This window comes from Drosophila biarmipes, unplaced genomic scaffold (genome assembly GCF_025231255.1).
Source record: "Drosophila biarmipes strain raj3 unplaced genomic scaffold, RU_DBia_V1.1 ptg000013l, whole genome shotgun sequence".
NCBI classification, from domain to species: domain Eukaryota; kingdom Metazoa; phylum Arthropoda; class Insecta; order Diptera; family Drosophilidae; genus Drosophila; species Drosophila biarmipes.
Genome location: NW_026114532.1, coordinates 113,692 through 132,465, shown reverse-complemented (window position 1 = coordinate 132,465; position 18,774 = coordinate 113,692). Strand labels below are relative to the sequence as shown.

The window sequence follows — 18,774 nt, the reverse complement described above, 5'->3', positions numbered from 1 at the left end:
GATAGGAACATTCAATTTTAGGCGGTTTAAAAGATCTGCAGAATCAATGTCACATCTTATAAGATTTTGTATAAAAGTAGTATCAAGCATTATTCTACGATTTACAAGTGTAAGTAAATTAAGCAATAGTAATCTACTCTGGTAGGAAGGTAGCCTTACGTTTTGATCCCAGTTCAAACTACGCAAAGCAAATAAGAGAAATTTTTTTTGTACCGACTTAATATGGTCGATGTGCACTTGATATTGTGGACTCCAAACCGACGAACAATATTCCAAAATAGGACGGACAAGGGAGGTAAATAATAATTTGCTCATATAAGAGCCCTTAAATTCTTTTGACCAACGCTTTATAAACCCAAGAACACTCATGGCTTAGTTGACAGTGGACATAAAGTGGCAGTCAAATTTAAGTTTAGGGTTAAGAAGAACACCTAAATTGATATGCTTGATATGCGTGGGGCCCTTTTATCAGTTCGGGCAAAAATGCGAGTCTGCGAAGAAGATAAATAAAACAAATAGAGACAATAGACAAAAAGACACAAATGAAAATAAAAGGCGTAACTAAAATTGAATCAAATGAATTTAAACATAGAAGTTAAAGTGCAAATTAAATGTGAAGGTTGTTTAATTTATTACATAGAACGTGAAAAGGCTCGTCCAGACAAAAATTGTATGCACATCGTGGCAAATTTAGAACTAAATAACTCCGTGTTAGTCTTACAAGGACATTGAAAGTTAGGCGGCTTACAAGTTCTACAAAAAGATTTTGCATGAAAGTAATACCGAGCATTGTTCTACGATTTACATGTGTAAATTATAGATTTAATGGGGGTTAGCTGGCGGGCAGGTCCCACGCAGTAGTCACTAATTGTTATATAATACAGATCGGCTGGCGGGCAGGTCCCACGCAGCAGTCACTAATATCAGTCCCAATTCTTATGGGACGGGTGTTGGATCCAGGGGGGATCACGCGTACTTGGTGTTGGTGATTCTTGAGGAGCCGGCTGGCTACTCCTATCCACTGAAGATTAGGAAGTTTACGTTGGAAGGGTGACTGCCCTTCTTTACCTGCTGGCCTAGAGACTCAGTCAGTATATTTTAATTAAAGATTTAACGGCTAAGTGCCGGAGTTTCATTAATAGGAGCTGGTGCTCTTTATTTATTGAATATCCTATATGAACTGAACTTAAGAATTAACAAAGGCTCATGCATGACCGGATGCCCGTGGCAGACCGCTGACCATGCACATTTTGCAGAAGTCATACGTTCGCTGTCAGCCAATGGGACAAAGCCACGGCCCATATGTTGGCACAATATGTTGGCTCAGCACTTGGGCTCATTAGGGTGGACCTCAAATTGAGGCGAACCATACACGAGTGGTATAAGAAGTGTAATAATAATATAATAATAGTGATTAATATTAATAAAGGGAATATGAATTGGCCTGCTCAGCCCAAGTTGGGAGTTGGTTGTTAACTACTCCCCCCTTTAAATTAGACGCCGTCCTCGGTGACAGCCAATTCGTCGATGGACTTTCGTAATCGGGATGCCTCTCGTTTGCGCCTGCAGTGATGTTGGAGCAGGACCAGGCCGCATAATGTAAAGCTGACGGCAACTCCCGCGGCGAACCACATCTTAGGTGCACCTCCCGCCGACACGTCATCTCTGAGTTCCTGCATCAGACGCAGGTTGTGCTCGTTCATCCGTTGCAGTAATGGCAAACTCAATATGTGATCATGTCCCGTTATGTTGATTAATGGGGAGGCCGCGATCCCTGGGCTCTTTTTCACAGAGAAGCCGAGGTTCAAAAACACGGAGTCATTAACCACCGCCTTCCTTTCGAAAGTAATAAGGTGGGTCCCTATTATGGTTGTTGGGGGACCGTCATCGATGGTGATCCTCGTGAGTTTTTCATTGACGATCATTATTCCGTCGTCCACGATTGTAAGTGGTTCCAGATTACTGGGCCGCGTCCGGCATGTAGCCGCCCCGCCTGCATGTAATTGCCTGGCGCAGGTGTCGTGCGGCGCCTTTTTACAAAATGTGGCCAAGTTGGTGGAGGCGCAGTCGGAAACTGCTAGGACTTCGTCGTCGCATTCCGCCACGCTGTTATCTTCTATTTGTAGAATAGTATGGTAGTGCGCGACCGGGAAGAGCAGGACTTTTTTACAAATACGCTTAACTTTAGGATACTGAACTAAGACATGGATAAAGACATTAGATTGAAAAATTTTAATCTTAGATACAGCCATAAGACTGACTATGGGGACCTCTGTGAGCTGTTCGTCAAAGATAGATTTAAGGTCATTGTGATTAAATATAACCGGATTTATAATGTTGTTCTTGGCAAGTGTGATTGTGAGCATGCAATTTTGTAATTCTGAAATGAGGATTCTATTCCTGGCTAGAAGTGTTTCGAAAAGGTGGCCGGAGTCAACTAACCCGTCCCTTTTTTCCTTGAGGATTTTATTTACTGTATCTGTAAGTTGGTTAATGTGTTTCTGTGTTTCTGTATTGATTACAACCTGCCTATTGTTTGCTTCGATCAGCGCTGCTTCGTTAGTCTTAATTCTATAGAGGTCCTCCGCGTCGGGCGTGCCTGCCACGACCTTAAGTGCAGTGCCCAGGAAATCTAGGCTCCTGGCCATTCTATGGTGCACGGTTAATTCATCCAGAATGTTCTGGGCATGATCGACGTCCACTTCCAATAACTTCCTCATATGCGACTGTGGGAACAGCTCCAGCATTCTGACCGTAGAGTCAATTATGCTGGAGAACTCAGACAAATTTGTCGAGTGCCTAACTAGGCCATATTGTTCCCACACCAGGACATTCCCGTCCAGTACCGGAATATACTTCGCGTGAGAGAAGTCGGTAATTCTCGCATTCGCTATGGACAGCAGTAAGACGAGTATAACGGCAAGCCTGTGGAGATGGTAGTAATGTTGAGTTCTGAATAACATAAGGGCGAGTATGGATGGCGGAGATGTTTATTTTATATTGTCCTTATGGACCACCCTCCCTTTAATGAGAACAGACGTTTTTAGGTCTGCTTCTATGCGCTCTTCCGAGTAGAGCGGCGTCAGCTTATTTCCGAGTCTTTTATTATTGCGCACGAGGACCTTTTCCCCAACTTCAAAGACTCTGTTTTGTCTTGAAGTGTTAATTCTATCGAGGTTGGTTTGTTGCGCCTTGTCGATCTTGGCTCTAATAGCCGAATTAGCCTCGTCGCTGCTGGCATGGATAACTTCTGCTGGCCTACAATCCGTGACTGAGTGCAACGATCTATTATATTCTACTGTAGCCCGCAAAATTAATTCCACAGTGTCGTCAATTTTTTTATCGATTTTGAGGCACCTGGCTATTTCTGCCAAGGTACTGTGGAATCTTTCCACTTGGCCATTGGAGCTACTGTGAAGCGGTGGCGCATTAATGACATCGATGCTGTATTGATTTTTCAGCAAAGACGTAATCGTTTCAGAATTGAAGGAAGCCTCATTGTCACAATAGATGGTTTTAGTTTTGTGGTAGAAATTTACCAATTGGAGTATAGGGGCCCGTACATCAACTATTGCCCTAGAAGATAAGGGCTGTACGATGGCGAACTTAGAGAACTTATCGATGCAAGTTAGGAAGATCTTTTTGTCGGTAGAAAAAATGTCAATATGTAACATCTCCCCTACATATGAAGGAATTGGGGTGCTTCCTAACTCCTGTCGTTTGGGGTGGCGATCGTATTTGGCTTTATTGCAGACCTTGCAATTTGCGACGACTTCGCTGGCCAGCTTTGACATGTTGGGAAAATAGTAGTCGCGAAGAATTTGCTTGGCGTTTTCCTGCGCAGCCCTGTGGGCGCGGTTGTGTTCGGCATTAACAATTTCCAGCTTTTCATTGGTATTTGTAATGTCAGTGACAAAGTTTTTACAATGCCAAAATTTCGTTGCAGGGAACTCCTGCCTCAAGGCATGTTGAACACAAGCTAGTGTCGGAAAGTCGCAGTGGATCGCGTTTACGACGTTGGCGTTGATAATTTCTTTAACAGATTGGACAAGTAGGTTTTTGTTATTAAAGTAAATGACGTGGCGAGTTCTATTGCCAAAAACAATGAAGTCTCGCCGAAGTGGTTGGTTTGCCTCTTCCAAAATAATTTGGTTTCTGAAGCAGTTTAGGGGTTTATCCGTAGTCTCGATGGTGTATGAGAGCGAAAGCTCGCTATGCACCGTGGCAGCGTCGGACTGAGGCTCAGCCTCTAGGTTGTTCAAGTGTTGCCGAGACAGCGCATCGGCTACAAGGTTTTGCTTCCCTGGCGTGTAAAACACCTTCCCGTTGTTTTCGTCTATAAAGGCCTTCCATCGCTTGATTTTAGCGTTGGTGTTTCTGTCAGATACCGCGTAAGTCAGCGGCTGGTGGTCTGTGAAGATCCTAACCTCCTGAGTGCCGTAAAGGTAGTTCTGTAGTTTGCCTATGGCCCAAACTATCGCTAACAATTCTCTTTCGTTGGTAGCGTAATTTAGCTCGCAATCCTTAAGCGTGCGCGATATCATTGTAATGGGCCTCTTGTTCTGGGACAATACCGCGCCTATTCCACTGGCTGAAGCGTCGGTGGTTAGGTCGAATGGTAATTTAAAGTCGGGGTACGTTAGAATGACATCTTCTGATGCCAGGATATTGCGCAGGTGGTCAAACGCATTGCGCTGGGCTTCATCAAACGTAATAGGAACTTTTTTCGACATGTTTTTACTGACTGCTCCGTTTTGCCCTTTGAGAATATGAGTAAGGGGCCTGGCAATGGAGGCAAAATTTTTGACAAAGCTTCTGTAATAACTCGCCAGGCCGAGGAAGGACCTGAGGCTAAAGAGGGTTTTAGGTTCTGGGAATTCTTGTATTGCCCTGACTTTTTCGGGATCTGTTTTTGTTCCCCCTCTAGTAACTATGAAGCCTAAAAATTCTACGCTTTCTTTAAAGAATTTAGTCTTTTCTCGAGCCACCTTCATGTTGGCGTCGAGCAGTCGCTTAAGCACTATATCGATGTGCTTAACATGTTCGGTTTCGTTTTCGGAAAAAACAATAACGTCATCGACGTACACGTAACATATCTTGCCTATTTCTTCCCGCAGTACATCATCGATGGCTCTTTGGAATATGCTACCTGCGTTTTTTAATCCGAAAGGTAGTCGACAAAATTCGTATTTTCCTCCGTTAACTGAGAACGAGGTTTTTTCCCGGTCTTTCTCGGCCAAGTATATCTGATGATACCCTGACTTCAAGTCTAGGGTAGTAAAGTATTTGGCTTTCCCTAAATTCGCTAGAATCATGGGAATGCTTGGCATAGGGTAGCGATCGGCAATTGTTTGCTCGTTTAGTTTCCTAAAGTCGATTACCAAACGTTTCTTCCTGATGCCATTCTCGTCGGTCCCTTTTTTGTCAACTACCCAAGTAGGGCTGTTGTACGGGGATCTGGAAGGCCTGATTATGCCATTGCTCAGCAGTTCCTTGATTTCGCTGTTTACAAAGTCTGCTGCCCCCATGGGGTAGGGGTATAACCTGGAGTAGACGGGTTCGTCACTCTTAGTTCGGATAGTGGCGATGACCGAGGTGTTGAATGTTAGGGCCTCGTTAGAGGTCGAAAACACCTTTATTCTTTTCAGAATAACTTTTTTGAACTCGGCTTTCGCCGAATTTGGTACCACGATGTCGTCGATTTTTGTAAAATTCACGTTATCGCAGTCAAAGAATTTTAGTTTTTCCGTGGAGTTTGCGAATTTTATTACGCCATTGCCTAAGTCCAATGCGACCCCTGCTCGCGTTAGCGAGTCAAAGCCAATTATGGCATCGAACGTGCTTAGCGTATTTAACAAAAAAAATGGGGCGTTTAGCCCAAAAATGCGCATCATGCATTTTTGCTTGACGCTACTGGAGCCGTGAATAGAGCTCACAGTAAAGGGGTTCTCGACCGGCATTACGTTTTTTAGCTCCTTTACGGGCTTAACGTAATTTTTTGCCGCCCCCGTGTCGATAAGTATTTTTAATGTTCTATCAGCCAACTGTCGTTCGATGAACGGCAGTCGGGAGCGCTCCCTAAAAAATGTAGCAGGTCCTTAAGTTCGTCGGAGTCATTACCTTCTTCAATGCTGGCGACTTCCGCTTCAGCTGCGGCGGCGTAATCTGCCTCCTCCTGCTCATGGGACTGGGTTATGTTATTGACGCGCTGGCGTCTTTGCCCCGAATAACGCTGAGATGAATTCTGTCTTTTGTGATTGTTATTATTCTGAGGCTTTCCCCAATTAGTCTCCTGCCTAAACTTTGATGTGGAAGGGTCGACCTCCATAGGCTGTACTTTGTTATGGTCTGTAACTTCGGGGTCCCCGCGCTTCTGCCAGGGGCTGTCCTCCTGGGGCTTGCTTTGGCTTTGCTTCGGAACGAAGTGTGGATTTTTATCCTCTCCTTTCCATTGCTTTCCCTGAAATTTATTGTTACGCCTGTTTCCATCGTGGACAAGGGACTTGTCTTCTATTGCTTTTGCGTAGGAAGCCGCGAATGCACTTCTTTCAATGCTATTTTCGGCCTCCCGCGCTAGCGCAAGCGCAGACGGAAGGTCTTTTGGCTGTGCTGGCAGCACCAGTGCTCTAAGGGGTCTTTTCAGTCCAGCAATAAATGCGTGTAAGGCGTCGCCCCTAACTTCTTTATTCAGGATGGTTGCCGTGTCTGCAGTGTGCGACATAACTATTTTGTTCGTGACGAGCGTGAGTTTCCTCTCGACCTCGTCATAATATGCCATGAGATCGGCATCGCGCTGTTGAACCATCTCTAGATTTTGACGCAGTACGCGTAGGGACGTTTTGTCCGCGTATGTGCAATCCAGCCTAGCCAGAATTGCATCGAAATTTAGCACTGTATTATGGGACGTGAGGAGCGATCGCGCATTACCACAAATTTTGTTTTTGATAATAACCACTGCTTCATAGTGGGCCTCGCTGCCTTTGTATCTCTTGAATACCTCATACGCATCTGATGCGGCCTGCCTCCACGACACGTATTCATCGTGGCTGCCACTAAAGGTTGGGAGCGATTTTACAATATCTAATTTGACATCGCACTTTATGGCGGGGTCCGGTGTTACCCTTTCATAAACTTCTACTTGGGGTGCCTGCACAGTTAACGAGCTGACCTGATTTCTAACTGATTCAATTTCTGCCCGCCAGCGCTGCTCCTGTGCGGTTAGCGCGGCGTTGACAGCATTTGTAATGAGGGCCTGTATCATTTCTGGGTTCATTTCTGAGTCTGGTTGTGTCGTTGTGGGGCAAAATCCGATTTCTTCACTGTCGTCGCTCTCTACTTCTTGTTTAACTTCCCTATATTCCCAACTCATCGGCCGCAAATGGGGCTGAGTGAGTTAATCGGCAGTAATAAAGGCGACGATGGACAATTATTTAGGGGAGTAACTGCGCGGTGGGTGAAGCACAACGAATTTGAAGAGAAACTATAATAAAAAACCCGCTGAATTTATATATCTCAAGAAAAATTCCGGTTGGAAAATGGCTGGGTCGAAACAACAGGCTTAGTAATCACACAGGTACACTGGACACAAAATTTCTGTTTTTTTTTTTTTTTTTAAAATAAACGCATGCAAATCGAGTATAATCATAGAATAATCAAGGGAATAGGGGAGGGGAAAATTTTCCACGCGTAATAACCACTTAAAATTGCAAACAAATATATATTTCATATAACTGCTTTGTGTATTTTTAAATTTAAATTTTTAAATTTAAATTGCTAGCTCTGGCACAAGTTTGTAAGTAAATATGGAGAATTTGTGTAGGCACTTATCTGTCACAATATTTCGTATTGACCTGGGTGACCTATCTTCGTCGCACAGTCACTTACATTTTGTTTTCCTCAGGGTGAGATTCGAAGAGTAGTTGGGCGCCAATTATAGATTTAATGGGGGTTAGCTGGCGGGCAGGTCCCACGCAGTAGTCACTAATTGTTATATAATACAGATCGGCTGGCGGGCAGGTCCCACGCAGCAGTCACTAATATCAGTCCCAATTCTTATGGGACGGGTGTTGGATCCAGGGGGGATCACGCGTACTTGGTGTTGGTGATTCTTGAGGAGCCGGCTGGCTACTCCTATCCACTGAAGATTAGGAAGTTTACGTTGGAAGGGTGACTGCCCTTCTTTACCTGCTGGCCTAGAGACTCAGTCAGTATATTTTAATTAAAGATTTAACGGCTAAGTGCCGGAGTTTCATTAATAGGAGCTGGTGCTCTTTATTTATTGAATATCCTATATGAACTGAACTTAAGAATTAACAAAGGCTCATGCATGACCGGATGCCCGTGGCAGACCGCTGACCATGCACATTTTGCAGAAGTCATACGTTCGCTGTCAGCCAATGGGACAAAGCCACGGCCCATATGTTGGCACAATATGTTGGCTCAGCACTTGGGCTCATTAGGGTGGACCTCAAATTGAGGCGAACCATACACGAGTGGTATAAGAAGTGTAATAATAATATAATAATAGTGATTAATATTAATAAAGGGAATATGAATTGGCCTGCTCAGCCCAAGTTGGGAGTTGGTTGTTAACTTGTATGTAAATTAAGCACGTAGGATCCCAGTTCCAACTACTATGGGCAAAAGTAAGACTTTTTTGTACCAACTCAATTAGGTCAATATGCAATTGATGTTGTGGGCTCCAAACCGAAGAACAATATTTTAAAAAAGGACGGGCAAGGGAGGTAAATAGTAATTTAGTTGTATAAGGGTCATCAAACATTTTTGAACAACGCTTCACAAACCCAAGAACACTCATGATTTTGTTGACAGTAGACATTATATGGCAGTCAAATTTAAACTTTGAAACCAAAAAAACGGCGTATTTTGAAGAAAGTATCTAATAAACGTAGAAGAACATTTAATTTTGATTTGTTTAACTTAGCTGGGAAACCAAGATCGGACCTCGAAACCAAAGGAAAACGCAGAGTTTGAAAGTATTGTTTATAAAAGCAATAAGCGGCCTAGTTTCACCGGTTGGATAACTTCCCGATCCAATATAAAGTTCATTTAATTGATCTTTAAATTCTGTTATAAAATTTTCTTGGTTAATAGATTTGTCTGGTTTTGGCCGTTGTTTTTTGGTAACAAATAAGAAAGCATTTTTGTATTTTATAAACAGTAAAAAATCAAATATGTAATGATTAAAAGTGGTTTGTTGACTCAGGTTTTCTATTTTATTTCTATTCGTAAGTTTTATTTTAATTCAATTTTTATTCTCAGCTCAGCTTTTACACGTGTGTTTCCACTCGTCTATCTTCATCAAGTGTCCCTATTCCGATCTTCAAATAGTCCTCAGCTCCTACTTATTTCTACATTATTGGAACATCGGAATTGGAACATAAGCGCGGAATGCTATTATCATTAAATAGTCATATCTTATATCCACTTAATTTATATACAGCTTTTAATATATTGCTAACAGGTTTATTAATTTAATGAAAGGATTTAAAGGAGAGTTCTGAGTTATTTGATTATATGTAAACGGATATTTCATAATTTGAATTTCATAATTTCTTAAAAATGAACTATGAAAGTTGGAGTTGTCAACAAAATGTTTACCATTTATAAGAATGGCACCATTTTCTTTTTGTTTGTTTTTCTCATACTTTTTATACCCATGCAGAGGGTATAATAATTTCAGTCAGAAGTGTGCAATGCAGTAAAGGAGACGTTTCCGAACCCATAAAGTATAAATATTCTTGATCAGCATCACTAGACTAATCCATCTAGCCGTGTTCGTCCGTCCGTCCGTCTGTCCGTCCCTTTCTACGCAAACTAGTCTCTCAGTTTTAAAGCTATCGGGCTGAAATTTTCCCAAAAGTCTTCTTTCTATTGCAGGTAGTATATAAGTCGTAACCAGCCGGATCGGACAACTATATCTTATAGCTCCCATAGGATCTATCGGGGAACAAATTAAAAAAAATTATATCTTTCGTGTTTTTTAACATAAACCTTTCTAAGCTTGGATATAACATTTTTAAATTAGTTCTGAATTTCGAATTAAATTTCATCAAAATCGGACGACTATATCATATATCTCCCAAAGGAACAATCGGAAAATTTGTGGTAAAGTAATATTGAAAAATTCGGTGTTTTTTAACTTATAACCTCCTACGCTTGGAAATAATATTTTTTGAATTCCGAATTAAGTTTTATCAAAATCGGACGACTATATCATATAGCTGCCATAGGAACGATCGGAAAATTAGTACGAAAACATGAAATACACATTATTTCCTTTGTGTTTTTTAACATATAACCTTATAAGCTTGAAAATAACATTTCTTAATTAGTTCTGAATTTCGAATTAAATTTTATTAATATCAGACGACTATATCAAATAGCTGTCATAGGAACGATCAGATAATTGGTGGGAAATAAGGTGAAACAAATTATAGCTTTAAGGCTTGTTGACATATTATCTTATAATATTGGGAATAAGAATTTTTATATTCATAAGAATTTCCAATTCAATTTAATAAAATTATTGATTATTTTTATAATTGCAAGGGTATACAAACTTCGGCTTGCCGAAGTTAACTTCCTTTCTTGTTTACAAGTGGACTTCTCATCATTTAATCCTTAATTATATATATGTATGGACGTTGATGCACTTCAAACAGTACAAACATGTGGCCCAACGACACCAAGCACGTGCTTGTTACGCACGGGGCCGTTTTATCAATTTGGGAAAAAATGCGAGTTCTCGAGGAAGATACATACATAAAACAAATAGAGACGGCACACAAATGAAAACAAAAGGCCCAACTAAGAATTAAGCAAATGAGTTGAAATATTAGTTTTTAATACCGGGGTAGATGTTGAAATGCTAATTGAATGATAAAGTTTATTATAGTTGCAGACAAAATTTTGATGTACATCGTGGCAAATTTAGAGGATAGGAACATTCAATTTTAGGCGGTTTAAAAGATCTGCAGAATCAATGTCACCTCTTATAAGATTTTGTATAAAAGTAGTATCAAGCATTATTCTACGATTTACAAGTGTAAGTAAATTAAGCAATAGTAATCTACTCTGGTAAGAAGGTAGCCTTACGTTTTGATCCCAGTTCAAACTACGCAAAGCAAATAAGAGAAATTTTTTTTGTACCGACTTAATATGGTCGATGTGCACTTGATATTGTGGACTCCAAACCGACGAACAATATTCCAAAATAGGACGGACAAGGGAGGTAAATAATAATTTGCTCATATAAGAGCCCTTAAATTCTTTTGACCAACGCTTTATAAACCCAAGAACACTCATGGCTTAGTTAACAGTGGACATAAAGTGGCAGTCAAATTTAAGTTTAGGGTTAAGAAGAACACCTAAATTGATATGCTTGATATGCGTGGGGTCCTTTTATCAGTTCGGGCAAAAATGCGAGTCTGCGAAGAAGATAAATAAAACAAATAGAGACAATAGACAAAAAGACACAAATGAAAATAAAAGGCGTAACTAAAATTGAATCAAATGAATTTAAACATAGAAGTTGAAGTGCAAATTAAATGTGAAGGTTGTTTAATTTATTACATAGAACGTGAAAAGGCTCGTCCAGACAAAAATTGTATGCACATCGTGGCAAATTTAGAACTAAATAACTCCGTGTTAGTCTTACAAGGACATTGAAAGTTAGGCGGCTTACAAGTTCTACAAAAAGATTTTGCATGAAAGTAATACCGAGCATTGTTCTACGATTTACACGTGTATGTAAATTAAGCACGTAGGATCCCAGTTCAAATTACTATGGGCAAAAGTAAGACTTTTTTGTACCAACTCAATTAGGTCAATATGCAATTGATGTTGTGGGCTCCAAACCGAAGAACAATATTTTAAAAAAGGACGGGCAAGGGAGGTAAATAGTAATTTAGTTGTATAAGGGTCATCAAACATTTTTGACCAACGCTTCACAAACCCAAGAACACTCATGATTTTGTTGACAGTAGACATTATATGGCAGTCAAATTTAAACTTTGAGACCAAAAAAACGGTTGAGTGGCGTATTTTGAAGAAAGTATCTAATAAACTTAGAAGAACCATAGAAAGTCATAACGTTGCATTCAAGGCAGTTCGAATTTAAAACGTTTTACGCACAGCATCACTGAAAGCAATTTGTAGAAATCAATTTGCTGACCGATGTAATTTGATTGGAACTTTAAACACAAAAGGCTCAATTGATTGGGCTTCGAAGGAAAGCTGATGTTTACTATATCGAGTCTCAAAGCAAAGACAAAGGCAAATGCTGAATTTTAAAAGGCGCAATTGATTGGGCTTCAAACGTAAGCTGATGCTTACTTTAATTTTGATTTGTTTAACTTAGCTGGGAAACCAAGATCGGACCTCGAAACCAAAGGAAAACGCAAAGTTTGAAAGTATTGTTATAAAAGCAATAAGCGGCCTAGTTTCACCGGTTGGATAACTTCCCGATCCAATATAAAGTTTATTTAATTGATCTCTAAATTCTGTTATAAAATTTTCTTGGTTAATAGATTTGTCTGGTTTTGGCCGTTGTTTTTTGGTAACAAATAAGAAAGTTTTTTTGTATTTTATAATAAGTAAAAAAATCAAATATGTAATGATTAAAAGTGGTTTGTTGACTCAGGTTTTCTATTTTATTTCTATTCGTAAGTTTTATTTTAATTCAATTTTTATTCTCAGCTCAGCTTTTACACGTGTGTTTCCACTCGTCTATCTTCATCAAGTGTCCCTATTCCGATCTTCAAATAGTCCTCAGCTCCTACTTATTTCTACATTATTGGAACATCGGAATTGGAACATAAGCGCGGAATGCTATTATCATTAAATAGTCATATCTTATATCCACTTAATTTATATACAGCTTCTAATATACTGCTAACAGGTTTATTAATTTAATGAAAGGATTTAAAGGAGAGTTCTGAGTTATTTGATTATATGTAAACGGATATTTCATAATTTGAATTTCATAATTTCATAAAAATGAACTATGATAGTTGGAGTTGTCAACAAAATGTTTACCATTTATAAGAATGGCACCATTTTTTTTGTTTGTTTTTCTCATACTTTTTATACCCATGCAGAGGGTATAATAATTTTAGTAAGAAGCTTGCAACGCAGTAAAGGAGACGTTTCCGAACCCATAAAGTATACATATTCTTTATCAGCATTACTAGACTAATCCATCTAGCCGTGTTCGTCCGTCTGTCCGTCCCTTTCTACGCAAACTAGTCTCTCAGTTTTAAAGCTATCGGGCTGAAATTTTCCCAAAAGTCTTCTTTCTATTGCAGGTAGTATATAAGTCGGAACCAGCCGGATCGGACAACTATATCTTATAGCTCCCATATGATCTATCGGGGAACAAATTAAAAAAAATGATATCTTTCGTGTTTTTTAACATAAACCTTTCTAAGCTTGGATATAACATTTTTAAATTAGTTCTGAATTTCGAATTAAATTTCATCAAAATCGGACGACTATATCATATAGCTCCCAAAGGAACAATCGGAAAATTTGTGGTAAAGTAATATTGAAAAATTCGGTGTTTTCTAACTTATAACCTCATACGCTTGGAAATAACATTTTTTGAATTCCGAATTAAGTTTTATCAAAATCGGACGACTATATCATATAGCTGCCATAGGAACGATCGGAAAATTAGTAGAAAAACATGAAATACACATTATTTCCTTTGTGTTTTTTAACATATAACCTTTTAAGCTTGAAAATAACATTTTTTAATTAGTTCTGAATTTCGAATTAAATTTTATTAATATCAGACGACTATATCAAATAGCTGTCATAGGAACGATCAGATAATTGGTGGGAAATAAGGTGAAACAAATTATAGCTTTAAGGCTTTTTGACATATTATCTTATAATATTGGAAATAAGAATTTTTATATTCATAAGAATTTCGAATTCTATTTAATAAAATTATTGATAATTTTTTATAATTGCAAGGGTATACAAACTTCGGCTTGCCGAAGTTAACTTCCTTTCTTGTTTACAAGTGGACTTCTCATCATTTAATCCTTAATTATATATATATATATATATATATATATATATATGTATGGACGTTGATGCACTTCAAACAGTACAAACATGTGGCCCAACGACACCAAGCACGCGCTTGTTACGCGCGGGGCCGTTTTATCAATTTGGGAAAAAATGCGAGTTCTCGAGGAAGATACATACATAAAACAAATAGGGACGGCATACAAATGAAAAGAAAAGGCCCAACTAAGTATTAATCAAATGAGTTGAAATATTAGTTTTTAATACCGGGGTAGATGTTGAAATGCTAATTGAATGGTCGATGTGCACTTGATATTGTGGACTCCAAACCGACGAACATTATTCCAAAATAGGACGGACAAGGGAGGTAAATAATAATTTGCTCATATAAGAGCCATTAAATTCTTTTGACCAACGCTTTATAAACCCAAGAACACTCATGGCTTAGTTAACAGTGGACATAAAGTGGCAGTCAAATTTAAGTTTAGGGTTAAGAAGAACACCTAAATTGATATGCTTGATATGCGTGGGGCCCTTTTATCAGTTCGGGCAAAAATGCGAGTCTGCGAAGAAGATAAATAAAACAAATAGAGACAATAGACAAAAAGACACAAATGAAAATAAAAGGCGTAACTAAAATTGAATCAAATGAATTTAAACATAGAAGTTGAAGTGCAAATTAAATGTGAAGGTTGTTTAATTTATGACATAGAACGTGAAAAGGCTCGTCCAGACAAAAATTTGATGCAAATTTAGAACTAAATAATTCCGTGTTAGTCTTACAAGAACATTGAAAGTTAGGCGGCTTACAAGTTCTACAAAAAGATTTTGCATGGAAGTAATACCGAGCATTGTTCTACGATTTACACGTGTATGTAAATTAAGCACGTAGGATCCCAGTTCAAACTACTATGGGCAAAAGTAAGACTTTTTTGTACCAACTCAATTAGGTCAATATGCAATTGATGTTGTGGGCTCCAAACCGAAGAACAATATTTTAAAAAAGGACGGGCAAGGGAGGTAAATAATAATTTAGTTGTATAAGGGTCATCAAACATTTTTGACCAACGCTTCACAAACCCAAGAACACTCATGGTTTTGTTGACAGTAGACATTATATGGCAGTCAAATTTAAACTTTGAGACCAAAAAAACGGTTGAGTGGCGTATTTTAAAGAAAGTATCTAATAAACGTAGAAGAACCATAGAAAGTCATAACGTTGCATTCAAGGCAGTTCGAATTTAAAACGTTTTGCGCACAGCATCACTGAAAGCAATTTGTAGAAATCAATTTGCTGACCGATGTAATTTGATGGGAACTTTAAACACAAAAGGCTCAATTGATTGGGCTTCGAAGGAAAGCTGATGTTTACTATATCGAGCCTAAAAGCCTAAGGCAAAGACAAAGGCAAATGCTGAGTTTTAAATGGCGCAATTGATTGGGCTTCAAACGTAAGCTGATGCTTACTTTAATTTTGATTTGTTTAACTTAGCTGGGAAACCAAGATCAGACCTCGAAACCAAAGGAAAACGCAGAGTTTGAAAGTATTGTTTATAAAAGCAATAAGCGGCCTAGTTTCACCGGTTGGATAACTTCCCGATCCATTATAAAGTTCATTTAATTGATCTCTAAATTCTGTTATAAAATTTTCTTAGTTAATAGATTTGTCTGGTTTTGGCCGTTGTTTTCTGGTAACAAATAAGAAAGCATTTTTGTATTTTATAATAAGAAAAAAAAAAAAATATGTAATGATTAAAAGTGGTTTGTTGACTCAGGTTATCTATTTTATTTCTATTCATAAGTTTTATTTTAATTCAATTTTTATTCTCGGCTCAGCTTTTACCAAGTGTTTCCACTCGTCTATCTTCATCAAGTGTCCCTATTCCGATCTTCAAATAGTCCTCAGCTCCTACTTATTTCTACATTATTGGAACATCGGAATTGGAACATAAGCGCGGAATGCTATTATCATTAAATAGTCATATCTTATATCCACTTAATTTATATACAGCTTCTAATATACTGCTAACACGTTTATTAATTTAATGAAAGGATTTAAAGGAGAGTTCTGAGTTATTTGATTATATGTAAACGGATATTTCATAATTTGAATTTCATAATTTCATAAAAATGAACTATGACAGTTGGAGTTGTCAACAAAATGTTTACCATTTATAAGAATGGCACCATTTTTTTTGTTTGTTTTTCTCATACTTTTTATACCCATGCAGAGGGTATAATAATTTTAGAAAGAAGTTTGCAACGCAGTAAAGGAGACGTTTCCGAACCCATAAAGTATACATATTCTTTATCAGCATTACTAGACTAATCCATCTAGCCGTGTTCGTCCGTCTGTCCGTCCCTTTCTACGCAAACTAGTCTCTCAGTTTTAAAGCTATCGGGCTGAAATTTTCCCAAAAGTCTTCTTTCTATTGCAGGTAGTATATAAGTCGGAACCAGCCGGATCGGACAACTATATCTTATAGCTCCCATATGATCTATCTATCTGATCTAACAAATTAAAAAAAATGATATCTTTCGTGTTTTTTAACATAAACCTTTCTAAGCTTGGATATAACATTTTTAAATTAGTTCTGAATTTCGAATTAAATTTCATCAAAATCGGACGACTATATCATATAGCTCCCAAAGGAACAATCGGAAAATTTGTGGTAAAGTAATATTGAAAAATTCGGTGTTTTCTAACTTATAACCTCATACGCTTGGAAATAACATTTTTTGAATTCCGAATTAAGTTTTATCAAAATCGGACGACTATATCATATAGCTGCCATAGGAACGATCGGAAAATTAGTAGAAAAACATGAAATACACATTATTTTCTTTGTGTTTTTTAACATATAACCTTTTAAGCTTGAAAATAACATTTTTTAATTAGTTCTGAATTTCGAATTAAATTTTATTAATATCAGACGACTATATCAAATAGCTGTCATAGGAACGATCAGATAATTGGTGGGAAATAAGGTGAAACAAATTATAGCTTTAAGGCTTTTTGACATATTATCTTATAATATTGGGAATAAGAATTTTTTATTCATAAGAATTTCGAATTCTATTTAATAAAATTATTGATAATTTTTTATAATTGCAAGGGTATACAAACTTCGGCTTGCCGAAGTTAACTTCCTTTCTTGTTTACAAGTGGACTTCTCATCATTTAATCCTTAATTATATATATGTATGGACGTTGATGCACTTCAAACAGTACAAACATGTGGCCCAACGACACCAAGCACGTGCTTGTTACGCACGGGGCCGTTTTATCAATTTGGGAAAAAATGCGAGTTCTCGAGGAAGATACATACATAAAAAAAATAGAGATGGCACACAAATGAAAACAAAAGGCCCAACTAAGAATTAAGCAAATGAGTTGAAATATTAGTTTTTAATACCGGGGTAGATGTTGAAATGCTAATTGAATGATAAAGTTTATTATAGATGCAGACAAAAATTTGATGTACATCGTGGCAAACTTAGAGGATAGGAACATTCAATTTTAGGCGGTTTAAAAGATCTGCAGAATCAATGTCACCTCTTATAAGATTTTGTATAAAAGTAGTATCAAGCATTATTCTACGATTTACAAGTGTAAGTAAATTAAGCAATAGTAATCTACTCTGGTAGGAAGGTAGCCTTACGTTTTGATCCCAGTTCAAACGACGCAAAGCAAATAAAAGAAATTTTTTTTGTACCGACCTAATATGGTCGATGTGCACTTGATATTGTGGACTCCAAACCCACGAACAATATTCCAAAATAGGACGGACAAGGGAGGTAAATAATAATTTGCTCATATAAGAGCCATTAAATTCTTTTGACCAACGCTTTATAAACCCAAGAACACTCATGGCTTAGTTAACAGTGGACATATAGTGGCAGTCAAATTTAAGTTTAGGGTTAAGAAGAACACCTAAATTGATATGCTTGATATGCGTGGGGCCTTTTTATCAGTTCGGGCAAAAATGCGAGTCTGCGAAGAAGATAAATAAAACAAATAGAGACATGATGAAATGAAAATAAAAGGCGTAACTAAAATTGAATCAAATGAATTTAAACATAGAAGTTGAAGTGCAAATTAAATGTGAAGGTTGTTTAATTTATGACATAGAACGTGAAAAGGCTCGTCCAGACAAAAATTTTATGCACATCATCGTGGCAAATTTAGAACTAAATAATTCCGTGTTAGTCTTACAAGAATATTGAAAGTTAGGCGGCTTACAAGTTCTACAAAAAGATTTTGCATGAAAGTAATATCGAGCATTGTTCTACGATTTACACGTGTATGTAAATTAAGCACGTAGGATCCCAGTTCAAACTACTATGGGCAAAAGTAAGACTTTTTTGTACCAACTCAATTAGGTCAATATGCAATTGATGTTGTGGGCTCCAAACTGAAGAACAATATTTTAAAAAAGGACGGGCAAGGGAGGTAAATAATAATTTAGTTGTATAAGGGTCATCAAACATTTTTGACCAACGCTTCACAAACCCAAGAACACTCATGGTTTTGTTGACAGTAGACATTATATGGCAGTCAAATTTAAACTTTGAGACCAAAAAAACGGTTGAGTGGCGTATTTTGAAGAAAGTATCTAATAAACGTAGAAGAACCATAGAAAGTCATAACGTTGCATTCAAGGCAGTTCGAATTTAAAACGTTTTACGCACAGCATCACTGAAAGCAATTTGTAG

At 37.9% G+C, this 18,774-nt stretch overlaps 1 protein-coding gene across 2 annotated transcripts in view; it reads left to right on the top strand.

Moving 5' to 3' along the window:
- Positions 1-221: 221 nt before the first annotated feature.
- LOC127011836 (uncharacterized) overlaps positions 222-18,774 on the top strand; it is a 112,345-nt gene continuing 93,792 nt past the window's right edge. Inside the window, exon 1 of one of the 2 annotated variants that reach the window (XM_050890029.1) lies at positions 222-295. In XM_050890029.1, the coding sequence (XP_050745986.1) occupies positions 223-295 (73 nt within the window). In that variant the 5' untranslated portion in view covers position 222. Of the gene's footprint in view, positions 296-11,180; positions 11,255-18,774 lie in introns of those variants that run through there. The other variant, XM_050890028.1, reaches the window with a different exon arrangement.